The following is a 27,586-nucleotide window of genomic DNA, read 5'->3' as shown; positions in this document are numbered from 1 at the left end:
CCCTTGATCATAATCGCCATGTTGCTGTGTTTGGAAAAGTAGAAGAACAATCGAAGTGTAACTTTTTGGACCCCGTGTGATGGCCAATCAATACCTCATTTAAGGAAAGTCACTTTAAAATGATTGATAAAATCGGTTGGAATTGGTGAGGGAATTATGCTCTCGAGGCAAAACAGCTCGCGCCCATATACTAGTGGAAGCTTTCGAACGAAGCTCGAACTCTTTGACAAATTTATCAAAGAGTTTACGTACGTTGACGAGGAATTGAATCCCGAAGAACGAAGGCAAATACTCCAGGATCGTCTAACTAACGGTGAATAAAAGCGGCAGTCTTTATCTTTGATTTACTAAGCGATCTAGCAGCAATTATTATCTGAGATTTTGAAGGACCTCGAATGTTTATTTTGTTTGATTCTTGCAGGATATGAACCATTTTGCGAAGCTATACGGAATTTATTCGGAAACGACGTTAGTACACAAGATTTGAAGGCTTTATTTAGGAAAATCGCACTAAATCCTGACGCTAAAGTTGATTGGAGCGAGGTTAGTAATTCACTTTTATTTGGTTTTCGCTGAAATTTTTTGGGTAATATAGCGATTAGCCAAGGATTAGAATCTATAAAGATTCTGTAATTCGTTTTGTTTTAATTATTGATAACTAACAGCGATAATTTTCTGGTCATTAGTCACTCATATAATAAATTACTTTACCTGGGTGAAACGCCTAAATTGCTGGTTTCAAACAGCTTTACGGAGACAATTATTTTTTTGTTATAATGGTTAAATATCTTTCTGGCGGTGCGGCTATTAACGTTCTTTATATCCCAGAGACTTGATTAGCTCTCTTCGTAGGGAGTGGGGTACGATACAGATACCCCTACTGGTCATTTTCTTTAATTTTTTATAAAAAGGGATGATCCCCAAGGGGCTCAGGAATGCTCGTTTACTTACTCAAGCATGGAAGCAACAGAGTTTTCCTTTAGACAAGCATCAAGACATTTTGTTAGAAATATTAGCTTCAGCAATGATTCACTGTTAAATAGGGTAATCTTCTTGCTTTCTGATTTTTACTGATCGTAACTTGTTCAGACAGGAAATTTTCTTCACATTGTTCTAGAGCATTTCTCAAACCTTGTATTATCAACTATATGAGCATACTGTTATTTAGCATCGTGTGAGCTTGCTTGATACACGATTTGTGATGAAGTTTGGTGGGAGGGAATGCTAACTCCTAGTCAAATCCTTGAAACACAGACACAGTTTGTTCCCATAAACCCATTGGAAATCTGGCCACAATGCAGCGCAACCCCAGATAAGCGAATCATGTGTACTTCTGAATTTGAGGGTCGGATATGGGTCAAAAGACATGTCCACCCAAAATGGCATTTCCCCCTGGCCACCAAAAACAGGGTCATTTCTTTAAAAAAGATTGTATGTTACTATCCTTTTTTCTTTTGATACCTATAACTGCACACCCCCCTCTGCAAATCCAGGCCACTTACCTGGAAAATATGCATGAAAAGGTGTGATTTTGTGTGACAATATATGAGAAATTCAATGAAATTTGTAGTGGATAGCCTCACCCCATCAACTCTTGAGGCTTTGGGTGGACAAGGTCACCGCACACACCCACACTCAACTGAAAGGTCTTATGGATTTATAAATAATCTCCCTCCTCCCCCCATAGGAACCTGGCTATGCCCAATTTTTTGTTCCCTTTAAGGCAGATGCCATACCCTAAATCTTACCACTCATTCCAATTAATATTCCAGCTTTTTGGGATTGGTGGTCCTACTGATGAGGTACCAGACCTGCTGCTTAATGAGGACACTTCTTCTGTCCTCACCACCAGCAAGCGCAAGACTGTGGCAGAGGCAGGAGGTACCTTTCACACACAATTCATAGCAACAGTTTGTAGACAAGGCAGGAGAGAGTGTGTCTATCTAATGTATAGTGGTTGGTCAGGGAGAGGATGGTCTAGTGGTTGACCAGGGAGAGTATGGTCTAGTGGTTGACCAGGGAGAGTATGGTCTAGTGGTGACCAGGGAGAGTATGGTCTAGTGGTTGACCGGGGAGAGTATGGTCTAGTGGTTGACCAGCGAGAGTATGGTCTAGTGGTTGACCAGGGAGAGTATGGTCTAGTGGTTGACCAGGGAGAGTATGGTCTAGTGGTTGATCAGGGAGAGTATGGTCTAGTGGTTGACCAGGGAGAGGATGGTCAATTGGTTGACCAGGGAGAGTATGGTCTAGTGGTTGACCAGGGAGAGTATGGTCTAGTGGTGACCAGGGAGAGTATGGTCTAGTGGTTGACCGGGGAGAGTATGGTCTAGTGGTTGACCAGCGAGAGTATGGTCTAGTGGTTGACCAGGGAGAGTATGGTCTAGTGGTGACCGGGGAGAGTATGGTCTAGTGGTTGACCAGGGAGAGTATGGTCTAGTGGTTGACCAGGGAGAGTATGGTCTAGTGGTGACCAGGGAGAGTATGGTCTAGTGGTTGACCAGGGAGAGTATGGTCTAGTGGTTGACCAGAGAGAGTATGGTCTAGTGGTTGACCAGGGAGAGTATGGTCTAGTGGTTCATCATCATCATATCATCATAATCGTTTATTCATACTTTGTAGCATAAGCTAAATTACAGTATGTCGGCCGATGCACACTACACTTAACAATGTATAAATATATACTAGTATAACTACTGGAAACGAACTGTGATAAAGTTATTATACCTTTCAGTTACACCAACTGATTTATCCAAACGGCTGCAACCCCCCCTTAGCGAATAACCATGGGCGACCTCAGTCCCAGATTGTATTATATATTTTATAGGCTCAGTGCATCTTGCTTTGGCCATGAATCGACGGCACAGTTCTGCTCTGCGGACTGTAAGTGAGTCCATTTTTGCTACTTTGAGCCCTGATTCATAGCTAAGGCAAGGGTAGATTATTCGAATAGCTTTTCGTTGCACTGTTTCGATAAGCTCTGCAAGGTACTCAGGAAGGGAGGCCCAGACAGGAGCAGCGTACTCAAGGACTGACCGAATTAACGAGCAATAGATAAGGACCATATCTGACTGCTGGACACCTGCCTTCCTGAGTACTCTGAGGGCATAGAGGCGCTTGCTAGCCTTCTTAACAATGTGGTCAACGTGAACATTCCATGACAGATCTGCTGATATGTGTACACCTAATAGCTTGTAATATTCAACTTTCTCAACAACTGCGCTCCCAAGGATTAATCTTTGGGGGACAGAAGGTTGGTACTTTAAGAAATTGATCTGAAGCTCTTTGCATTTCTTGGGGTTCAGACGCATGCCCCTTGATGACGCATATTCCTTGATATCATTAACAATAAATTGTATGTAACTGGGAGCGCATCTTGGAACAATTTCAAATACGGTGGTATCGTCAACATATTTAACTCTATTAGGCCACCTTGCAAGCATACGGTTGACTAAGATTGCAAACAAAAGCGGAGCAGATTTCGTGCCCTGGGGAATACCCCCATTGGAAACAACTACAGATGACAATGCATTGCCTACTCTTACACGTTGAGGCCTATTTGAGAGAAAACAGTGGTTGACCAGGGAGAGGGCTGTCTAGTGGTTGACCAGGGAGAGGATGGTCAATTGGTGTACCAGGGAGAGTATGGTCTAGTGGTTGATCAGGGAGAGTATGGTCTAGTGGTTGACCAGGGAGAGTATGGTCTAGTGGTGACCAGGGAGAGTATGGTCTAGTGGTTGACCAGGGAGAGTATGGTCTAGTGGTTGACCAGGGAGAGTATGGTCTAGTGGTTGACCAGGGAGAGTATGGTCTAGTGGTTGACCAGGGAGAGTATGGTCTAGTGGTTGACCAGGGAGAGTATGGTCTAGTGGTTGACCAGGGAGAGTATGGTCTAGTGGTTGACCAGGGAGAGTATGGTCTAGTGGTTGACGAGGGAGAGTATGGTCTAGTGGTTGATCAGGGAGAGTATGGTCTAGTGGTGACCAGGGAGAGTATGGTCTAGTGGTTGACCAGGGAGAGTATGGTCTAGTGGTTGACCAGGGAGAGTATGGTCTAGTGGTGACCGGGGAGAGTATGGTCTAGTGGTTGACCAGGGAGAGGGCTGTCTAGTGGTTGACCAGGGAGAGTATGGTCTAGTGGTGACCAGGGAGAGTATGGTCTAGTGGTTGACCGGGGAGAGTATGGTCTAGTGGTTGACCAGGGAGAGTATGGTCTAGTGGTTGACCAGGGAGAGTATGGTCTAGTGGTTGATCAGGGAGAGTATGGTCTAGTGGTGACCAGGGAGAGGATGGTCAATTGGTGTACCAGGGAGAGTATGGTCTAGTGGTTGACCAGGGAGAGTATGGTCTAGTGGTTGACCAGGGAGAGTATGGTCTAGTGGTTGACCAGGGAGAGGATGGTCAATTGGTTGACCAGGGAGAGTATGGTCTAGTGGTGACCAGGGAGAGTATGGTCTAGTGGTGACCAGGGAGACTATGGTCTAGTGGTTGACCAGGGAGAGTATGGTCTAGTGGTAACCAGGGAGAGTATGGTCTAGTGGTTGACCAGGGAGAGTATGGTCTAGTGGTTGACCAGGGAGAGTATGGTCTAGTGGTTGACCGGGGAGAGTATGGTCTAGTGGTTGACCAGGGAGAGTATGGTCTAGTGGTTGACCAGGGAGAGTATGGTCTAGTGGTTGATCAGGGAGAGTATGGTCTAGTGGTGACCAGGGAGAGGATGGTCAATTGGTGTACCAGGGAGAGTATGGTCTAGTGGTTGACCAGGGAGAGTATGGTCTAGTGGTTGACCAGGGAGAGTATGGTCTAGTGGTTGACCAGGGAGAGGATGGTCAATTGGTTGACCAGGGAGAGTATGGTCTAGTGGTGACCAGGGAGAGTATGGTCTAGTGGTGACCAGGGAGAGTATGGTCTAGTGGTGACCAGGGAGAGTATGGTCTAGTGGTTGACCGGGGAGAGTATGGTCTAGTGGTTGACCAGGGAGAGTATGGTCTAGTGGTTGACCAGGGAGAGTATGGTCTAGTGGTTGATCAGGGAGAGTATGGTCTAGTGGTGACCAGGGAGAGGATGGTCAATTGGTGTACCAGGGAGAGTATGGTCTAGTGGTTGACCAGGGAGAGTATGGTCTAGTGGTTGACCAGGGAGAGTATGGTCTAGTGGTTGACCAGGGAGAGGATGGTCAATTGGTTGACCAGGGAGAGTATGGTCTAGTGGTGACCAGGGAGAGTATGGTCTAGTGGTGACCAGGGAGAGTATGGTCTAGTGGTTGACCAGGGAGAGTATGGTCTAGTGGTTGACCAGGGAGGTGGTTTAGTGGTTGACCAGGGAGGTGGTTTAGTGGTTGACCAGGGGGGTGGTTTAGTGGTTGTCCAGGGAAAAGGTTGGTTGACCAGGAAGAGGGTGGTTTAAAGCAATCTTTGGAAATTTGTCATAATTATACAGACTCTTTTTAGGATTTAATCTCCTTTATTTTAGGAGATAAGAAAAGACGTGATATTGTGCAGTCAATTTTGCATGTCCCAAAGTATGACTTCTACATCACAGCATCCCAGAAAGGAATTATTTGCCAATGGTCTAATAAGGTTTGTTTTTCAACCATTTCTGCCTTTTTTTCAGAGATATATTCTTTATTGTGGCCCTTCCTTTTAATTTCAGTTTCGACTGCAAGCCTGTACCGATATTATGGTATGTATTGTATTCAGTGTTATATTGTATAATCTGTGCCTGGGTTGTTCATCATTTGCCAAAACATCTTTCTGTATTGCTTGTGCCTCTGGGTTGATACCAGCAGCCAGCTATCAGTTTTGTTGGTTTATTCTTAATTTTCTCCATGGTTATTGCAGCAATTTAATAGAAACCATCAACTTCAATCTTGATCTTGTGTTTGGATATCGGTCATTTGTGAGTGATTCAGCATGTTAATGGATGGAATCTAATATGGTATTAATGTACCACTGCCGCTGTCATGCAAGAGAGTGACTAAAAGTTGAAATCTTTTCTGACATTGAAGCTTTCTGGCTGATTCGTAAGCGATGAGACAATTGATATTATTTTGCTGCCAAAAGCTGTAACTAGTTTTCCAAAAAAAGTCATGTGATTTCTTAGTTCAAGTCGCCGTTTTCTTCCCAAAATTAGAGAAAAAAGTTTTTAATTTTAATATAATATTAATTAACACAGACTTTGAAACACTTTAAGGAGTCTTCATGGGTGACTGGGTGTGGATTTCTTCCAAGTCTTCGTAGGATAGTAGTAAGTGTGCACAGTTCAGAATGTAAAAAGGATATGAAAGTTTTGAATTAACTGAATTGAATTGAGATATTCAATGTTATTTCAAGGCAACATCTGAAAGAGCGATTGCCTTATGGGACTATAGGGCCAAGCGAAAACAATCAGTATGTATCAAATTCCAAATGTGATTGTTTACTACAGTAAATAGTAGTTGAATTGCTGACAGGCAGCACACAAGACTTGCCCTCTCAATTTAGTTACCTAAAAATTACTGTGCCTTGCTTGTTAACGTGGATGGCTGTGCTAGGAGGCTGAAGGGTTTTCCTCCCCTCCCCACCCCCCCTTATGATTTGGTTAGGTCTTGCTGGTTAACAAATACAAGCATCCATATTTTAGTGCCCCTGTATTTTTATCTATAATAGCATCCCTTATGATTTTGTATCTTCATTCTGTGGGACACCCTCCTATGTAGAACACCTTCCAGTGCCATATTATTTTTTTGTTAAAAAATAATTTAGGGCAGAGTAATGAAATGTAACAGAACATATCGAAAGGTAATACCATATATTCAATAAGTTGTCCCCTGGCAGCTTTAGCTGTCTAACACCTATTTACTCTAACTGTGTGTGTCTATTCACAGACAATTTATCAAATTAAACCCATGGAGAACTCTCCTCAGTGTATGACATACATTCCATGGAAGGCAAACTCCATGAATGAAGACACCATTCTATTTGGAGATGATCAAGGTGATCTCACTCTCATTTTTGCTCCCCTGTTTCCTTGTTTCTATTCCTCTTTATTTTGTTAATCTGTCATTCTGCCTTTATAAAAAGCCTTCTTGTTCTTGTTAGCATTTCCCAGTGTTTGCTTAGATTAGCTCGATTGGTGATTTTTCTCACAAGTCAATGCTCAATTCATTGAAAATCTAAGGTTTAAATCTAACGAGTACTTTTCATTTCCCTTGTGCTCATTTTCCTCAAACTTTGTTATACCATCAGCACTATACCCTGGGCACCAGATTTGAGCGAAGCGAACAAACAAAAACGTTTTCGCCACTAAGCTTGGAGCCTCTGGTACCCAGGGTATTTCCGGCATCATTGCTTTTTTTTACTTCTCCAGGTTATGTGAATATACTGACCATTTCCTCAAAGGACTTACACATGAAAAACTCATCTGCAAAAGGGGATTCTGCTGTTGTCACTATTGAGCCAAATAAGCTTAGTAGGTGAGTATGGTGTTGACTTTTAACTAAAGTGATGAGTTTAGCTTTGTTATGCACACAAGACATATACCTATACCTACATATCTAGGAGGAATTCCATTGTTGTATTTTAAATGATAACAAGGTCTTGTTTAGTTTCCATTTACAGTACCTGAAAAATTGTCAAAACTTTATTATTGATTTGTCAAACTTTATTATTTCCTTGCAGTGAAATAAAGAGAAGAAAGTTCTTTGATGACTGGGTGCTAAAGGTAAGTCCCAATTCATATTTTAGTATCATTAAAGAAAGTATTTCCAGATATTTTGAACTCTTAATAATCGTCTTGCTAACTCATGGTGACCTGTAAAACTGTGAACATCAAACTATGTATTTGGAATGTTTGTTGTCTTCTGATTAATGACAAACAGGAATAGAATTTGAACTTCTTTAGACATATTAGCCGATTATCTTGGGTGTATTTCGTTTGAATATACTTCTATTCTTATTTCTGCTGTTATATTTATAAGAACAATATAAGGTGCTTTAGTTTTCAGTTGTGGAACTACCAACAATAGACATCCTCTGTTCGCCAAGATGAAGGTTGTATTAATAAGGAAATAGACTTATATGTTCATTTGATGGAATAATTACCTTGCAGATCAAGTACTTCCCTCAATTAGAGATGTTCGGATGTTGCTCCCCTGGTAGTTCCTGTTCATTTATACTTGGTGGTGTGGATAGGGTACTCAACAATGGGTAAATAATAAAAATTACTCAATAATGTGTATGAAAGTAATATAAGATACTCAACAATGGTTAAATAATATAAAATACTCAATAATGTGTATGAAAGTAATATAAGATACTCAACAATGGTTAAATAATGTGAAATACTCAATAATGGGTATGGAAGTAATATAAGATACCCAACAATGGGTAAATAATATGAAATACTCAATAATGGGTATGGAAGTAATATAAGATACTCAACAATTAGTACATAATATTAAATACTCAATAATGTGCATGGAAGTAATATAAGATACCCAAAAATGGGAAATGACATAAAATACTCAATAATGTGTATGGAAGCAATATAAGATACCCAAAAATGGGTAAATAATATAAAATACTCAATAATGTGTATGGAAGTAATATAAGATACTCAACAATTGGTAAATAATATAAAATACTTAATAATGTGTATGGAAATAATATATGATGTTTTAGGCATTATTTTCATTTCTTACTTGGTGTGTTTTAGGCCCGTACGAGAACTTGGTGTACCCAAAGGTGTCAACTGCTTTGATTACTGTACTAGAGCAAACGTCATTGTTACTGCAGGTATGTAGACATTAGCTCTCTTGATTGGACTAGATAATCTGTATAGACATGCTGAGGGACACGTTTCAACTTAATTTCAACATAATCCAGGGCCCATAGGAGTGGATCCAGAAGTTCCAGAAAGGGGGGGGGGGGGGGGGCGAAGCAAGAGTTTCAAGAAAGAGGTGCAGGGATTCATTGTTCTTCCGTGGATTTCCTGATATTTCTTGTTACTTTTAAGCCAAATATCTGTCAACTCAGCTCAGCTAAGCCCTAGATCCGCCTCTGTTCCATAGTCAGATCAGCTCTGTATGGACTTCGTTTCTAAAGCTAGAGGACCTTGGTCCAGTTAAGGGATGAGATAAGCTTTTAAAGGTATAAATCCTGGCTCCCATCATTGAAGTCTGTTAATCACCCATGCCTTTGTTATTAGATATAATTAAAAATGCAGCGATTTATTTGCAAGGAAACTTCAAAATAACAGTCTAAAAATGAAGTATGATATGTTATTTATGTTTTGAAAATATCTTGTTACTTGCTTGGATTAGCCAATGGGAATGGATGCTTCGGTGACTTGCCATTGAGCGGGAGCATAAAATGGTGGTGTGATTGAAGACTGCGAATCCTTTTCCCTTTTCTTTTCTCTTTCTTTCTCTCTCTCTTCCTTTCTTTCTTCCTTCCTTCCTTTCTTTCTTTCTTTCTTTCTTTCTTTATAAATTTGACAGTCACACATAAAATAAATGTAATCTTTTCTCTTCCAAACAATTATTGAGGAAACCCTTGTAAGAACGACATCAACCATACTTCTTGCTTTTTCTAATATATTTGAATATGTGACAGGCGCAGATAAGATCGTTCGTATCTGGCACCCCCTGATATTCACTAGACCTACAGGCAAGCTACTAGGCCACCTCTTCACCATCGTGGAGATTGCCGTGAATGAAAAGGATCAGCAATTAATCAGCTTGTCAACGGCCAGGGTAAAGCTACCATATACACATCAATATCATTATGGCATTCTCCCTATCCCTAACTCAGTCTGTGTTTAAAGTACACATAAAAACGTTTTTAATTCTTTTTTCTTTAAAGAGACAACAACTAGCTAAAGGTCATAATATAGTTAAGCTATGTTGTTTACCTCGTGGTTCACCTTTGCTTCATTGATTAAAGAAAACTATTAGAAAAGCTATAGTTTAACAACCTCACAAAGTGTCAAATTAAGCCGCAGGCTCCACTTCTGGTGGTGACCTTCTATCAATTCCTCTAACCTCTACCTTAAGGCTAAGCCTATGTACGTTTGTTGAATTCTTATCGGATTACTTGGCTTACTTTTGAAATTGTCAAGGCGGCCCAGCTAGTGTTGCATTGTAAAGGTTAAATGGACTGCTAAAGCTTTTTCTGCATTAGGTTTTTCGCGTCTGGGATCTACAGACTCTGACTTGTCTGCAGGTGAGTGTGGTCTGCCGAGTATTTGGATATCCTAAAATGTTTTTTTTTTACTGTTGGCTGGTCATCTTCCAGTGTCTTGGCAACAAATCCTCCCCTTTGCCCATCTGTTGAAAATAGTGTTATTTGAACAGAAGTTACTCAAATAAGTATAAAGAATCAACATTTAAAGAAAGTGTTGTGACCAGGAAGCCCAAGAGAAATTGGTTAAACAAAATGATCAGAAAACTGATCAAGAAGTGTTGATCAAGAGATCATTGAGAAGAGATAGATTTCGGAAGTTGACAAGATATTGTTTGCATTTTTTAAGAAGAATCAGAAAAATGAAAAAGAGATTATAAACTCCCCTTCCCAGTATTGCATACTTTATTTTTTTCGTGAGTTTCCTCATTTGTTGTGCAAGGTATTTGACAGTATGAGATTGGTTTCATAGGTGTTTACAGATAATGAGGAAAGACCCGGAGAAAAGCGTATATCGGCTATGTTGTTTGACGCCAAACACGATAGGCTTATTACAGGTGAGCGCTGAATCACTAAAAGACACGATCATCCGCCAACTTTAGCTGGGTTTTGCCTCGTTAAAACGTTAATTAACGATAGGCAACTTGCAGTAAGGACTTTTTGAATGGCAAACTCACACGCCAGATAATCACGAAAATGTCCACAGCCGTCACATAATAAGCGATGGAAAATAAAATCGTCCAATGGAAGTAGGCCCTTTCTGACATAGAAACAGTCTGGCTGAAAAACATTTTGGGTTCAGGCGATGTCCATTTAAGAAAAGAAAAACTAATACTTCCGAGTGGATACAAGCCGTTTAAAGTAGATTAAGTGGTATTGGTTGGCGGACAGCCCTAAGATATACTTCATACTAGGCCCACCTTCGTTTCCACTGCAGACCCAAGGACTGTTCCATTGCAGTGTGCATTTGATTGACGTGTATTGATTGATTTGCATTTTCGTGCTTTGCAAGGGTACATTTGTCTTACACATGTCCATTCCCTTGTAACCTTGTATTGTCATGTGTTGCAGGGTGCAGTGTGATTGACACATGGCCATTAACCAGGGCAATACAAGATTCACTTCAAGTTCCGCATACCCATGATAGACCTATATCTCAGGTAAGCCCCTCCAATACTTTACTTTATAAACCAGACCCAGTGTCAAATGTGTTTCAGGCTAGCATGCATATAATTGTTTCGCTCAGAAATGTGAAAAAAAGATGAAGGGCTTGGTTGGATTGATGTTGCCGGGCCAACAGGTATAACTCAAACGCAACCCAGTCTTATCGATCTGTTGCTCCGACAAGAAATAGTGGCCCACGGACTATAGAGTATCCCGCTTCTTACCACTGAACCTAGCGTTCCAATGCAAATCGAAAATTACTTGTGTTGCATTTACGGGGGAGTGGACACAGAAGAAATCTCACTTCCTGTTTCTGCCTGATGTCCTTTGTATTACATTCGGTTAGTTGCTGTACAACCCCCAAATGAACCAGGTGATCAGCGTGTGCACAGAGGGGGTGATGAAGGTGTGGGAGATGGAGACAGGCCAGATGGTCTACCAAGTTACTGATGCGCACGGCACATCCAATGAGGTCACTGCCATGAATGTGGATAACACAGGATATAGACTGATAACAGGAGCTTATGATGGTATGTGATGGTAATAGACTGATAACAGGGGCTTATGATGGTACGTGACGGCAATAGACTGATAACTTATGATGGTACGTGGGGGCTACTTTTCTGTTCTATTTTTCAGGCAATTATTTTACTAACATACAGCTGGAATAAGAATCTATCCGGCTGCTTATTTCTAAAATTCCTCAGAATAAGTTGTCGGGGTAACATTGGAGTCTATGTAAAGAGTAGAAAGTCCCGAGAGAATTCCATATCCAAGGTCGACTATAGCACTAAGAAATCACATGACCTTTGAGTAGCGAACTCGCGTCAAAAGAAGAACAAATAAATTCTTCAAAGAAGTATTCCTTTTATGAAATAAAAACTCTCCGGAAGATTCGTGAGCGCTGAATAAGTTGCTTTTTTGTTGTTATTATTCTGCCGCCAAAAGCCAGAGCGTGCCACCTAGCCGACTCGCAGGCGATTTTTCCGCCGATATAATTTCATGGTTTTTGCTGATTCCAGTTATCCGAGCTCGAGCAAGCTTGTTGTACTTTACATGAGGTTTAAGTATACCCCTCTCAATTTTGCACCTCTTACACTTTGGCTGCAGGTTCCATCAAAGCCTGGGATTTTGGGAGTGGGCAGCTTTACAAGAAGTACCCAGACGAGCCTGCGAAGAAAAGACAGGAGAACACCATCACGGGTCTAGTGTATCATACGGTGGACAACAAGCGATGCGTGCTGGTCTCTTCTTGGGGCCAAGGGATCACACTTTTAGAGGTAAGATCTTTTATATTCAGGAGAGCCCACCTTGAAACTGCAATGCTGAGCTAGAGAGTGCAGTAAAGCTTACTTGATACAGCTAAGGTCAATAATTTCCAGCTTAGTTGAGAGCACGCATTGCTTGGCCCTAAAATGAAATACAAACCCTCGGAACAAAAGGCGAGAGCCAAAACTCTTTTATCGGAACAGGTAAAAAAGCTGGAACCCTGTGGTGCAGTACAATACATTGCGAACTGCTCCACGCTTTTGCAGCGCAACCCAAAAAAGCAAAGGTGTTTCATTCATTTATATACTTGTTTTTTTAATTTACTTACTTACTTAAGAATATAAGGTATGTGTAAAAGAATCTAAGGATGTGTTTTTTATTCCTTAGAGCTCACACCTTTGATCACATGTCCACAGGACTGTTATGACCTTCCGATGTTCAGTGAACTGCGGGTTTTCAGCGACTTGTATATACCCCAATCTCCAGCTAGCGAACCAGGTAAACCTTAGCTTATTAACCTCAATCTCAGCTTGCGAAAAAGGTAAACCTTAGCTTATTTACCTCAACCTCATCTTGCAAAATAGGTAAATCTTAGTTATATAACCCAATCTCCAGCTAGCGAACCAGGGGCCAGTTCCTGGAAAGCTGATAAGCTCTAACCCAGGTTTAAATTTGCCCTAGCCCACGATTGAATTTTTACCCCCGGATTAGTTCTGTTCCCGAAAACCCCGAAACGCTGGTAAGCGCTAACTCTGGGTTAGTTTGTAAGTAAAATCTAACCCTGCTCGCAAGGTAGGTTAACTCGCTAACCTAGGGTTTAGTTGGCGTCACACAGGCCTCCCAAACTTTGTAGTAGAACTTAAGTTTCATGAAATGAAGTTGCCGACAAAAAAGACAAAAACAATGTAGGGATCAAATTCATTTCGCTTTGTTCGAATCGAACAAAGCGAAATGCGATGCAGCGATGCTGACTTGAATATTGTGCTGGGACAGACAGAAAGTTACATGAAATTTATACTTGAAATGAATCTGTCTCGCTTGTGTCATTGCCAACTCGAAACCTGCAAATGACATTTTGGCAATGAAATGGGGTAATTACAGGCGAAGTAGAGGTGTTTTGGGGCTTCTCTGCGAAAATAAACCCCACAAAGGTAAATTTAAGTTGCTTTCTATTGATCTTATGGGTATCCTGTGTGAATTTTAATCTTCAAACCAGTTTTACACTAGCTTAATCCAGAGTTAGTAAATCGGGGAATTACTTGGCTTTCGGGATCGGTGAGTTATCCTGAAAGGCCGATTAACTTAACCCTAGATCAGCGCCTAATCCCGGGGTTAAATTCGCTAATCGTAGGTTAGCTAACCTTCGGATAACTTACTGATCTTGGCAAAACACCTGTGTGTAAGAAGCGTATAAAAACTGGAAATGTAATCAAATGGTAGTTAAAAATCTCTCTTTTTCTCTGTTTCAGAAGGTGCAACACCTTTTATCTCTCGAGTAACTTTACCAGACATTAACCAGAAATCCAGTACGCCTGTGGCGGTAAGAAGTAACTTGGTGTGAGACTGCTAGTTGCACTGCTGTTTAAACCTACTGCACACATGCTATACCCATCCACGACTCTCGGTTACTAAACCCGTGTCCCATACTAAAATTAGTGACAAAAGCAGGGCTCTGTTTGACGATTTACATAAGCTAACTATATCTATGTTGCTGTTCAATACACCAAAAACTGGTATTCGACTCAAATTTTCGTCTTTGATAAGACTTCTTCAGGGCAGACTATTGTATATATTCGTCTGGTTCACGATCACGATAATTCGGGCTTTTTGTATTTATGTGTTGCTGTTCAAGTATGTAAGTTGTACAGCTTGTGCTTTTACCTGTGTGATCAGGTCCGCATCCAGGATTCTTAGCGGGGGGTTCGTTCACCCATTTAACGGACCATTTCTTTTAGGTAGCTCGTGTTAGCTTGCAGTGGTACTTGTGGGGGGGGGGGTCCTCTGAATCCCCCCGAACCCCCCCCCCCCCCTACCCCGGGCTACAGGCCTGGCGATCACTGGAATCACGTGCTGCCAACGTGTTTTTTACCATTGTTACCATTTTTATCATTGTGGTTACTGGAATCACGTGCTATCAACGTGTTTTTTACCATTGTTACCATTCTTACCATTGTGGTTACTGGAATCGCGTGTTGCTTTTATTTGTGTGATCACTGAAATCAGATTTTTCCAAATGATCACGTGCTTGTTGGAATGTTTCCCTAGACTCACGCGCTGTCCACGTGCGAGGTCACGTGCATGGAGGAGTTTGGTGATTCTGCGCTGTTTGCTGGGACGAGCGATGGCAACATTATCATGTGGAACTTGCAGACAGAGAAGATTATAACCAGGTATTAACGCCGTAAACAGCATTTGTTTATATACTGAATATCATCATTATCGTTATCATCATAGTAAATGTATTCGCTATCATTTCATTATCAACATTGTGCTCAATATCAACCAAGAACAACAATATTATGAAATCTGCGCAATAGCACAGGTACATAGATACAATATATACAACTGAAATCAGATATAATAATAGCTTACCTTAAACGCGATAGCAAGGAAGGAGATGATATAGCTTATCTTAAACCTGGGACGGCGGAGTGGTCCCATAAGTCGGGGGGGGGGGGGGCGAAAGTTGGGGGGAGGGGTGGGAAGTGGTTTCGGGGGGAGGGGTGGTTGGTGGTTTCAGGGGAGGAAAGTTGGGTGGTTGTTTCAAATTCTTTAGCGCTATTTATAAAAACGCGGGGGATAACCTAGGTTTTTATGCACGGAATTTTAAACTGTTCAACAAATTTGTTGTTGGTTGCATATGAACCGCTTGAAACCCATTGGTTTAAAAAAACGTTCATATATGAAGAAACATCCGTTCAGATCCGTTCGCCCGTGAAAACACACTAGCAAGTAAAGAGTTACAATAGCGTATGTTAATCACACTAGCAAGTATTACTTAAACGCGATGACAAATAAGCAGATACCATAGCTTATCTTTATCACAATAGCAAGAAAACAGATACAATAGCTTATCTTGATCGCGATAGACCTTTTATTGTCAACATTGCCTTCAAAATAAAGACCTCACTACCATCATCGCCACCTTTCTAGTTGTTACCATCATGATCATTTTATCTTTTATCTTCTTCTTCACCGTGACTATTTTGTAATCACCAAAATAATCAAGAGCATGATGTTTTTTCATAGTTATAACTTCATGACCATCATCTGTCATTATTATTATTATTATTATTATTATTATTATTATTATTATTATTATTATTATTATTATTATTATTATTATTATTATTATTATTATTATTATTATTATTATTAGAATAATAAAGATCCTGACATCATTATTTTTTTATAATCGTGATCTTCATCGACATCATGGTCATCATCATCATTGGCATCATTCGAACCAGCATAGTACAATAGTATATTAAAGTACCATAGTACTATCCAATTATTATTTGCTATAATTGTTATAACGCTTGTGATCACATCGACCGTTTTCGACCACAGGTTTGATTTGCCCCCGCTCAGCAGAAGCTCTCGTAGCGGGCGCTCCAAAAGACAGCGTCAGGATGAACGCCTTGTCCACGCTTGCCGAGTGATGGTACATAGAGTCAGAAGACCGATCATCTACGGCGAAACGTAAGGGCTGAGCTTTATCAGTTATTAGATGTGTTCATCTTACTTATAATAGGCGACATAAAGAAGTGACGTGCCCTTTTATTGAGGTATTTTTTGGTCGCTCTCTGGCTTAAAGACCGCAACCATTTCTGAGTTTATTTTGTCTTGTCTTTGCCACGCAAAAAGTCACTTGATTTCTTACTACAAGTCGCCAATTCTGGTTACTTACTACAAATCCAAACAACATCATAATGCACGTCTACACGCACCCATGAAGAACATATGCAACAATAATGTTTAGAATTTAAATTTCAATAATTTATAAATAATTAATTGGTATTTTGCCCAGGGTTTAAGGAACTTTACAGAACAGAAAACAGCGAAAATTGAAGGCTAACCCTATGCTGCTATTTGTTAGTACAAGTTTTTTTGGTGGTTGGATATAGAGTAACTCATTTTATACGTAATCTAATTGAAGTTTTTCTTCTTATATCTTGCACTTTTACCAAGATCAGCTCGATGAGTTTGCTACTATTGCTACTCGAGTGCCAGAAAATCTTCGAAGAATCTTATTATTTTTATTAGGGTTTGACATGGTACTGAAAGGAGCTCGTGGTGTGTATTACTATTTTGTAGCAAGCATGCCATCCACACACTTCTAGAGGAATCAGAAGCAGATGAGACAGAGGAGAATGACGCTGCCATAGAGGTGTCCGCATCAGATGAGTTGAAAGAGAACGGCGATAAGGCTGACAAAAATAACGGCGATGATGAGAACAGGGACGAAAGCGACTCTAGTGACACTAACAAAGACGTGGAGATGAAGGAGGAAGGGTTTGAGAAAGGGGTGGAAGGGGAGAAGGAGGGGGATGAAGATGGGAGTGGCATGGAGGAAGGGGGACAGCCTGAGGATGAGGACTCCCCCTTTATTAGGATCAGTGACCCTGCTCTGGTGTCTGCCCATCATGATGGATATTTGCGGTTTTGGACATTATCGGTAGGTAGACTGTCAACTAGTATAACAAGTAGCTAGTATACTAAACTGACTAGCTTATCAGTCGAAAAGCCTTTCAATCAAGTAGAATACGTGACATGTCAATCAAATAGAATAGGTGACATGTCAATCAAGTAGAATAGGTGGTATGTCAATCAAGTAGAATAGGTGACATGTCAATAAGAAAAATAGGTGACATGTCGTTCAAATAGAATAGGTGACATGTTATTCAAGTTGAATAGGTGGTATGTCAATCAAGTAGAATAGGTGACATGTCAATCAGAAGAATAGGTGACATGTCAATCAAGTAGAATAGGTAACATGTCAATCAAGTAGAATAGGTGACATGTCAATCAGAAGAATAGGTGACATGTCAATCAAGTAGAATAGGTAACATGTCAATCAAGTAGAATACGTGACATGTCAATCAAGTAGAATGGGTTTTATGTCGGTCACGAGATAGCCCTTGCGTGATTCGTGATTGTACTTGATTATGTAATAGATATTGTGAGTCTTTATAACCCTGTAATATAAGCCGGTACACGTGAGTCGTACACACAACACAGAGCGTGCCTCTCGCCGGTCATGATAAAACCCGAAAATAAATCAACTTCAATAATGTACAACCTCCTACAATTATTACATGTTGATTTATTCGGGGTTTTTTTTAGATAAAAAACAGGAAGATGTCATGAATCACGCAAGGGCTATCTCGTGACAACGTCAATCAAGTAGGAAAGTTATATGTCAATCAAGTAGAAATCAAGTGGCATGCAATTGGTCTCCAATAGCCATCAGTCGATCAAGTGACACGTTAAGGAATTCCATATGATCATCATTTGATTTTTGTTTTTGGGATATGTTTAGTTTTGAAAGAATTATCTTTCTTATTTCTTTGCCACAAACAGATGTAATTGTCGGAAGTGTTATTCTGGAATTCTTTTTAAACAAGGACCCGCACTATAAAAGGGCTTGGGTCAGGTCCACGAAAGGCTCCGAGCTCCGGAGTTTAGTCAAGCGTGTCTTGTTTGTCCACGAGGAGCGAAACCCAAACTCAACTTTTGAAGCGCTATTTTTCTCGTTTGCTCGGTTTATTTTCTCTTTGCTACTAGCATTGAATAACCCACCAAAAGAGCAGGTATGTGCAGTAAAAATTAGTTCAAATCATTAACGATAACAGAACTAAAAAGTTTCACTACCGACACAATGTTACGGCGTGTTGTCACCTTGAAGTTTGAATTTTATTCAGACGAAAGGGGGCGAAGCTAAGCCCTTCTATAGTGCGGGTCCTTGTTTAATATATTTGTTATCATGTTATTACAAGATAGATATACAATATTACAGTTTTTTGCAAACGACTTTTACGTACCAGTGTCCTGTTACCTCATAGGGACGACTGCTGACCGAGATACGCGCGGTCACACGCCGACAGGCCTCGGCTGTGACGTCACTCTGCACGGATGCCGACTGCCGTCACGTGATCAGTGGTGATGCAAGTGAGTGTCTCGTGACATGACAAAACACCCTTGCGAATTTTGTTAATTACCTGGAATACCACACTAATTCAAACTCTTGCCCCTATTTTACTTTTAAGGAGGGAGTTTTGGGCTGTTACCCATTTGCCTTTTTTGCTTATTTTTTGCACTAGTCACCACCATTATCCACTTTTCCCGCCACTTGACCCATTAAAGAAGGGTTATCACGCCGCCATTTTATGCTCCTACTCAATGTCGAGACACACAAAGCATCCATTTCCATCGGCTAATTCAAGCAAGTAACCAATTTATTTTCAATCAAATATCGTCAATAACATGTCAGACTTTATTCGTAAGTTATTATTTTGAAGTTTCCTTGAGAATAAGCCGATGTATTTCAATGATAAACAATAACAAAGGAGTGGGTGATTGACATTCTTTAACAGTTCCAAAAGATGATGTATTTTGTTCTTTCAGAGGGTTACGTGACGGTTTGGGACGTAGGAAGCTTTCTCTTGGACCCTCCCAAAGACAAGCCCCCACCTGACGATGAGATGACCGAGAAAAAGAAAGAACCCAAGGTATAGATACAGTGATAAAACTCAGGTATCCTAGGGCAAGAAGAAGGAACCCAAGGTATAGATACAGTGATAAAACTCGGGTATCCTAGGGCAAGAAGAAGGAACCCAAGGTATAGATACAGTGATAAAACTCAGGTATCCTAGGGCAAGAAGAAGGAACCCAAGGTATAAATACAGTTATAAAACTCAGGTATTCTAGGGCAAGAAGGAAGAACCCAAGGTATAAATACAGTGATAAAACCCAGGTGTCCTAGGGCAAGAAGAAAGAACCCAAGGTATAAATACAGTTATAGAACTCAGGTATCCTAGGGCAAGAAAGAAGAACCCAAGGTATAAATACAGTGATAAAACCCAGGTGTCCTAGGGCAAGAAGAAAGAACCCAAGGTATAAATACAGTTATAGAACTCAGGTATCCTAGGGCAAGAACGAAGAACCCAAGGTATAAATACAATTATAAAACACAGGTATCCTAGGGCAAGAAGAAAGAACCTAAGGTATAAATACAGTTATAAAACTCAGGTATGAGGTAGCAAGAAGAAAGAACCAGGGAATAAATACAGTGATAAAACACAGTTCAATCAGTTATATCTCCTTGTTTTTGTAGAATGTGATCAAACAAGTCGTGTGTTGGCGCGCGCATCTCACCCGCGTGGTAGGCGTGGAGCACGTTGATAGCGCGGATGCCGTGGTCACTTCCTCCACTGATCTGTCTGTAAGGTAAGGTCACGTGTTGGCGCGCGCATCTCACGCGCGTGATATGCGTGCAGCACGTAAATAGCGCGGATGCCGTAATCACTGCTTCCACTGATTTTTCTGTAAAGTGAGAGAACATACAAAACACCTTCAGCGCATTGTCTTCCCGAATTCGTGCGTTTATAAGTATTACCAGCTAAGGCTTCAAATACAATCGACTGTATATAATTTAACCTTTTCTAATGCGTTACCTTTCCCTGTCAAAACTGTAAAATTGAATGCCTTATGTATATGCCTCCCCTCAAAATAGCTTTCAAATAGTTCTCTAGGCATGGTTACCCTTCCTAACTTTCTATAATTCATTTTTGCGTGTGTCCCAGGGTGTGGTACCGAGACACGGGCCACTTCATCGGGTTTTTCGGTCAGCCCCGCCTGTGGCACCTGCCGAGCGCCAAGTCCGTGCCCTCGACCCCAGTCCGACCTTATGACATCACCGAGTCGCCTATCAAAGCCTTGAAGAACCTCGCCAGTAAATCCAAGCACAAGCCGGAGAGCACTGTGGACTGCCCTCTGATGTTTGACGATAACAGGTGAGCCAATGTGAGCCGGTGCTTAAAGCCACATTGCCACCAGTTTACTTCCGGAGGTCCGACGGAAACCTCAACCGTTAGAAGACAAAAGAATCTATTCGAATCCGAAATATTTAACAGGCCATCCGCTCTAAATTAGCAGTCGCATCCTCAACGAAACTTCCAATAGACACACTGCTTTTTATATTTTGAAATATTTTTCGTGTTTTCCGTTTCCGTTCATCGGAGATTCTTACGTAATCGACCGGAAGTAAACTGGTGACAATGCGGCTTGAAGTCCGTTGATCCGGCTTGCGTTTTCTGGGCTTTGAAACGCAATGTAAATGAGATATCTATGTATTAGCGAAAAGGTTTGTAGCCTTATAGATAAGGTGTTGGCCGACAAGCACAAATCACTATGTTTCGTTTTTATCAGATGGCATCCATTTCGACACTCTGCCCAACAAGAGACGAAGCCCAAACCGGGGAACATGAAATTCTTCGATTCACTCTCCAAGCCCAAGGTAACTCGAATTCTCAAAGTTAACACTTACTGTGGTTTTTAATGTTCTGCGAACTCTCGCTGACGATTTCCAACACCTAAATCGTCTTTTGGTTTCTGTCATTCAAAATGTTTGAAGCGTTTTCATTGGTCAGCACTGCAATTGCTTCCAATCTCGCCACCTCATCGCAAGGTGCAGATCAAAAGGCACCAGATGCGAATCCGATAGTTTGAATGACGGTAGCCAGAAAGCGGTATAAAAATCTTAATGAAATCTTGAAAATCGCAGTAAATAACAGCCACTGCAAATATAAAAATGCTCATCCGGAGCATCAAAATTTCCATAAAGGGTTTCGCAATAAATATTTCCTAATTGTGAGGATTATAAAATAGTTAGCAGGTTTCGCGCTAGTGTGCCTGACCAACCGAATGTGATATTACCACAAATCCACTCGTTTCTATTTTGCTGGACAGTGCCGGCGTGTGAAGCTACCCTTTCAATAGTTTGTCTCTTAAACATGTTCTGTAGTCCCCTTGAAGCTTCTTTTTGTTGACAGTAAAACATTACTAAAACCTCCTTTTTTTGTTTTGTTTTGTTGCGCAAATATGAATAGAGCACCATCTTCAAAAATTTAGGAATTACATACTTGAAGCCACCGTTAGCATTGCAAATAATATAGTATTAAACAATTCTCAGGTTGGTGGCATAGACTTGCGCTGTCAAAACAGTTTGTTTTCGTGTCATGTGAAAGGGGAGCTTGAGTTGACAGTATTATAGCGAGAAAAATGCCCAAACCTCGTTCGTTTAGATTCCAGGGTAATAAAGATTACATACAAAAAAGACCGGGGAGAAGGTGTTTCGTGGGTGCGTTATTTGCGAGATTGCCAACATACTTCATCTGATTCTTTACAGCATTATAACAGTCATCTTCAGAGCTCACGGACGGGTTCTCCGGAGACAGGTGCGGTGTTCCGAGCATTGCCTGTCTACAGGGTGAGTGCGACAACAAACAACACGAACAATCAGAATTCCATTTGAAACACTCCTTTTGTTACGAATAGCTTCCTTAGAAGCCATAAGCGCGTTATCTGTGACTGTCGCGCGTTTCGCATAATCACGATTTCGAGAACTAATCCCTTAGCCAAGTTTTTAATCACAAAAACACAGACACAGTATTATGTGGATTGATGATAAGGATGGGTAGAATACTTAGGGATGAATAAGTTATAGCCTATAATAGGTCAGTCCTGTAGCAAGCTGAGGGGGTGCTCAGACATATTAAGTAGGAAGGTCTATGACTTGGCGATTCTTCAATTAGCTACGCGCCTGTAGGTCATTACATGGCCGGATCGACAAGGGCTTGGCTTATGAATCTTTCTAAGGTATTGGACATTATCTGACATTTTTAGATGATATTCAGGTTGATTCTCCTGAGCGTCTGACTACACCTGCTGTTGCACACCAATCTTCGTGGCTTACAAACCATCAGAGCGGGGCACAGGTTAAGGTACGTCTCACGAACCCTCAGAGCGGGGCACATGATAATGTACGTCTGACGAACCCTCAGAGTGGGGCACATGATAATGTACGTCTGACGAACCCTCAGAGCGGGGCACAGGCTAAGGTACGTCTCACGAACCCTTAGAGCGGGGCACAGGCTAAGGTACGTCTGACGAACCCTCAGAGCGGGGCACAGGCTAAGGTACGTCTGACGAACCCTCAGAGTGGGGCACAGGCTAAGGTACGTCTGACGAACCCTCAGAGCGGGGCACAGGCTAAGGTACGTCTGACGAACCCTCAGAGCGGGGCACAGGCTAAGGTACGTCTCACGAACCCTCAGAGCGGGGCACAGGTTAAGGTACGTCTCACGAACCCTCAGAGTGGGGCACAGGCTAAGGTACGTCTGACAAACCCTCAGAGCGGGGCACAGGTTAAGGTACGTCTCACGAACCCTCAGAGTGGGGCACAGGATAAGGTACGTCTGACGAACCCTCACTGCGGGGCAAAGGTTAAGGTACGTCTGGCGAACCCTCAGAGCAGGGCCCAGGATAAGGTACGTCTGACGAACCCTCAGAGTTGGGCCCAGGATAAGGCACGTCTGACGAACCCTCAGAGCGGGGGGCAAAGTTACGTCTGAGGAAGACCCCACCCACTACCCTCTTTTATTGCCTACCCCTTTAACCAAGGTACAGTGGGACAAATACCTAGCAACAACAAGGACACATTAAACTATGTCTGCTCACAAAGGCGTCTCCAATAGAGACGTGGTTATTTTATGACTACAAATAAAACCGCGTCTTTTACTAACCAGGCACAAGGCAAGACAAACTACACGTATAGATCAAGCCCACCCACAAAGGTAAGAACACAGTAGATCAGCGCTAGTTTGCTGCCTTGAGCCCCCTGCAAACAGTGCCTGCCGGAATTGTTTGCACACAGTGTTGGGAGGGCCAGTGCTGAATAACATATGCGCAAGCGCGTGTTCTTCAAAAACAAACACAATCGTGGTGTTGAATCGTTCCAGCAAAGGTACGAAAGGCTGACTTCAGTCGTTGTTTTGACTTAGTGTACAGCATTAAAACCATACTGTACAAAAGATGACAGATTTGTTTGATAATGAGGGAGTCATAAAGAAAATTATAGCCTTAAGTTTGGTCTAGTTTTCTTAGCATTCGCCAAAATGTAACAGTTCGCCGGTAAAATGCCGCCATTTCAAAACAAAAAGGCTGGTTTAACCGCGCGGTACTGGAACTAGTCTGAGGTGCTTTGAAGTGCGTCCTCGGGGACCCAGGACGACGCGGACACCGGAAGCGGGAGTACGCGCGAAGACGAAAGCTCCCCTATTTCCTTCGTCTTCGCGCTTCCGCTTCCGGTCTCCGCGTCGTCCTGAGGTCCCCGAGGATGTTTGAAGTGGCGTGCCAACATTTTCTCTGTCCTCCCCTCAACCGTCGAGCGAAACGGTGCCTGCAATCCTGCCACCTGTTGGCGCAGTTTGCTTCGAGCTTTAATACGGCTTTCACAAGTCATAGCAGCTATGTGATTATATTATATATATTCATATAATTATATATATATATATTCATATAATTATACACCCTTCGGGCGTAAAAAAAACATCTAATGAGCTATTTTCCAAGCGTCCAAAAAACATCTAGCTATAAATAGCTATGTTCCAATCTATATTTATTTCACTTGTGCTAATGCTATTTCTGTTTTTTTTTCTTATTTCTTTCACTGATTTTATTCTAACATGACTTTGTCAACATGTTTGTCCATAGGAGCACATAGTGTCCAGGTTCCCGCATCTTGTCCAGGCGAACAAGAGATAACAACACGATAAGCTGGTTACCATGGAAAACAGTCCGTAGTAACCAGCCATAATTGACAGGTCGCCTGGCAACCACTGGGTATCTAGGTAAACAGTTTAAAATAGGTTGAAACTAACCAGAGTGTGTATTTTATTGTATTATAGCATGTAAATTATAGCTAAACATCAAAATTTTAATATTTTGTAAAATATATAAAGATATAAATAGTGCTGTTCATAAAAATGTAATGCATTTCCTTAAAACACTAAAGCTAAACCATTTTCACATCAACGTGTCTAATACTGCGAACACAATGGCGCCTAAACATGGTCAGCATGTATACAAATACATACAGTAAGCCATTCTTTTTCTGTGTTCTGTGTTCACAGTAAGCAGCATATGATATTTATCTAATGAATCGTTTATTTATTTTGACACGAAAATTTTTGGAATTGAAAGATTGACATTTTTGTTGATATTTTTATCTCGAATGGAATAATGACACTGTTGCACAGCGCCTTTTAAAACTGTCGACACTAGAAATATTCTCAACATATTTTTGCACTCAACTGAAACCCCTGTTGTCATCCTCCCCATGACTCTCCCCAAGTCTTTTTTTCTGTGTAACACTTCTCTGTTACTCATACGGTCGTCTGCGTTCCGTTTACATGCTGCGATTCAAACGAAAACACTTGTATCCTGTCATTGCGCCAGTCAGTGACAATCAGTTGGTCTTCCCCGAGTAGGGCCACACCCATGGGGTTCATAAATTGCCCCAAATGCATCCCTTTGCTCCCAAAGGAATTCAACACCGTTCCGTCCTTAACACTGAAGAACTGCAGCCTGTGGTTGTCAAAGTCGCACACGATTAATCTCCCTTTCTTGTCGATAGCAAGCCCTCTTGGGCTAAACAACTCCCCTTTCTTATTTCCTGGTTTACCGATGGTGCGGAGAAACTTCCCTTTCTTGTCGTAAACTTTCAGCACATTGTGGCCTGTATCTGAGACGAAGAACTTCTCGGCTGGTTCGTGGTAGATGGCGTCCCGAGGGTGCTTTAGTTGGTCTTGCGGTGATGACCCAAACGCAAACTGGAACCGCCCTTCGGAATTAAAGACCTGCACCCTGTGATTATGCCAATCTGTTATGATCATCCTACCATTTTGATCCACGAATATCCCATTAGGCCGATTAAATTGACCATTAGTTTTTCCATTGACACCGAATTTCTTAACTAATTTGCCATTCTTACGGTTGAAGAGTTGAACACGGTGGTTGTCTCGGTCGGCCACGATAAGATTTTTGTTGCCTTTGTCAAATGCGACCCCTGCAGGGTAGTTCAACTGCCCATCATCCGTCCCATACCCACCAATATCCATCACCTTCCGCCCTTCGGCGTCAAAGACATGAACACAGTTCTTCTGGGTGTCGGATACCGCAATCTCTCCCGTCTCACTAACCGCCACACCATGTGGGTGAGTAAAGTTCCCCTTCCGCCCTGTCTGGGAACCGAACGACTTGACTGGAACAAGTACAGGGGGTGTGACTGGCACGCTGAACGGGCTGCCCTTGATGTCCTTCCCGCCGACTAGAACCACTACCGTGTACTTCCCGGGTGTTTTTGGCGCGTAAAGTACGTCATAGAGACCATCTTCCTTGTTATGGACGACGCATTCTACATTGGTGCCGTCTTCGCCTGTAATCTGTACATCTAAGATGTCAATACTGCTGTAACAGACGTTTCCCTTCATATCTCTCGTCGTTACAGTAAACACAGCCTCTTCGCCCACAGCAACCTCGTACAGACCGTCCCCATTCGCGCTGGACGCCAACAGATCGGTATTACTCGACGAGATGTAGCCGAGAGGGCTTGAGTGTAAATGACGTAATACATCCTTATTTGGTAGATAGCCTACGCATGCGGTCTCGATCGGACGTGCGTCCATGGTCATTTCGGACAGCTGTTGCAGCCTACCTATGATATGAGCGCGCAGGGTGACAACCTCCGCGGGTATGTTCCGCTGAAGTAGAGGTCGGACAAAGTCGGACGCACTCTGGGCCTGGACCAGGGACGCCTCGAAGGCTTTACTTTGGTAGTTCAAGTTCTCTTTTTTCACATCCCGGACGCCGTCTAAATGAGCAAACATCTCTTGCTCGTGTTGCTTGAGTAGCTTGATGATTTTATCGATGCCGAAATGAACCTCTCGTTTGACGGTCTCGACTTGTTTGTCGAGGTCCTCAAGTCGCTGAAGAATTTGCAACTTGCCGACTCGAATGTCGTCTATTTGCTTCGTCACGCGATCAATCGCCTTATTGATCAGCTGCGAGGCCTCCTCTGCTTCGTCACGCAATACCGTGACCGATGCGTGACCTTTTTTGGGTGTCACGCTACAGATTCGGCAGATACAGCGATCGCAATGACGGCACAAAAGTTCCACAGGACTCCCGTCGCCCAAATCATGCAAACAGGCAACGGGTCTTCTCCATAAATCTTGCAATTGTTTGTCCGTAAATCCGCCAACTTTGATAACCTTGTGATTAATTGTGGGTGAATTGTGAATACTTACTAAGCAATCTTCGCACATGAAGACACTGCATTCTACGCAATACGAGTTCAACTCATTGATCTTGTCACATTTCCCGCATTTGTCTTTCCGAGTGACGCCAAATTTGGCGGAGTAAATCTCTAGAAGTCTCCCAACGTATATATTCGGGGGATATGCCTCAAAATGGTCCAAACCGTCTGGTTTATTAACTTCTGCCTCGCAAATCGGGCATTGAATCTGACTCGAGTATGGATTACGACTTGCCAGGACTTCAAGACAGCCACGACAAAACGTGTGAAGACAGGGAGTTACCCTCGGATCCGTGTAGATCTCCTTACAGAGCGCACAAGTTACACGGGACCAGCTTACATCCTTCAAAATCTCACTGATCGGCTCCATGCTAGACTCCGAAAATGAAATATTATGATTCGCGACCGATGTGTGCTTCCAGGTGAGACTTGTGAGCCAATTAGGTGTGAGATTACGTATCAAGAGTATGTCAGGAATTATAGTTGATAAAGGATTTGAATGACGTGTCTTGTTTTAAACAGATCATGCGTAAATGTTAAAAACTCGCGCCGCGATCCATTTCCTCTTGTGAGTCAACACAACAAGATTTGATTTGCATATGATGATGACTATTCGCTCG

At 42.0% G+C, this 27,586-nt stretch overlaps 2 protein-coding genes across 3 annotated transcripts; one reads left to right on the top strand and one right to left on the bottom strand.

Annotated features, from left to right (window-relative positions):
* Nucleotides 1-24,637, top strand: LOC5507881 (WD repeat-containing protein 64-like). 2 transcript variants are annotated; one of them, XM_048730277.1, is made up of 32 exons: nt 1-313; nt 422-543; nt 1,773-1,881; nt 5,472-5,575; nt 5,649-5,678; nt 6,189-6,242; nt 6,329-6,385; nt 6,862-6,970; nt 7,344-7,449; nt 7,655-7,697; nt 8,085-8,182; nt 8,691-8,770; nt 9,590-9,729; nt 10,157-10,198; nt 10,629-10,713; nt 11,228-11,316; nt 11,667-11,850; nt 12,431-12,600; nt 13,006-13,087; nt 14,059-14,129; nt 14,855-14,979; nt 16,160-16,291; nt 16,907-17,267; nt 18,655-18,760; nt 19,217-19,320; nt 19,926-20,038; nt 20,395-20,604; nt 21,020-21,107; nt 21,999-22,079; nt 22,507-22,593; nt 23,398-23,445; nt 24,365-24,637. In XM_048730277.1, exons 1-32 carry the CDS (start codon nt 157-159, stop codon nt 24,413-24,415), a joined length of 3,438 nt encoding a protein of 1,145 aa, XP_048586234.1. In that variant the 5' UTR covers nt 1-156; the 3' UTR covers nt 24,416-24,637. The 2 variants fall into 2 exon arrangements, with proteins under 2 accessions (XP_048586234.1, XP_048586233.1); XM_048730276.1 differs by having other exon boundaries at nt 5,469-5,575.
* LOC5507864 (E3 ubiquitin-protein ligase TRIM71) lies at nt 24,253-27,536 on the bottom strand. Its single transcript, XM_032376600.2, has one exon. The coding sequence runs from the start codon at nt 27,334-27,336 to the stop codon at nt 25,036-25,038; it is 2,301 nt and encodes a 766-aa protein (XP_032232491.1). The 5' UTR covers nt 27,337-27,536; the 3' UTR covers nt 24,253-25,035.
* Between the last annotated feature and the right edge of the window lie 50 nt (nt 27,537-27,586).

This window comes from Nematostella vectensis, chromosome 7, assembly GCF_932526225.1.
Source record: "Nematostella vectensis chromosome 7, jaNemVect1.1, whole genome shotgun sequence".
Classification (NCBI taxonomy): domain Eukaryota; kingdom Metazoa; phylum Cnidaria; class Anthozoa; order Actiniaria; family Edwardsiidae; genus Nematostella; species Nematostella vectensis.
This window is presented reverse-complemented; position numbering and strand designations above follow the sequence as displayed.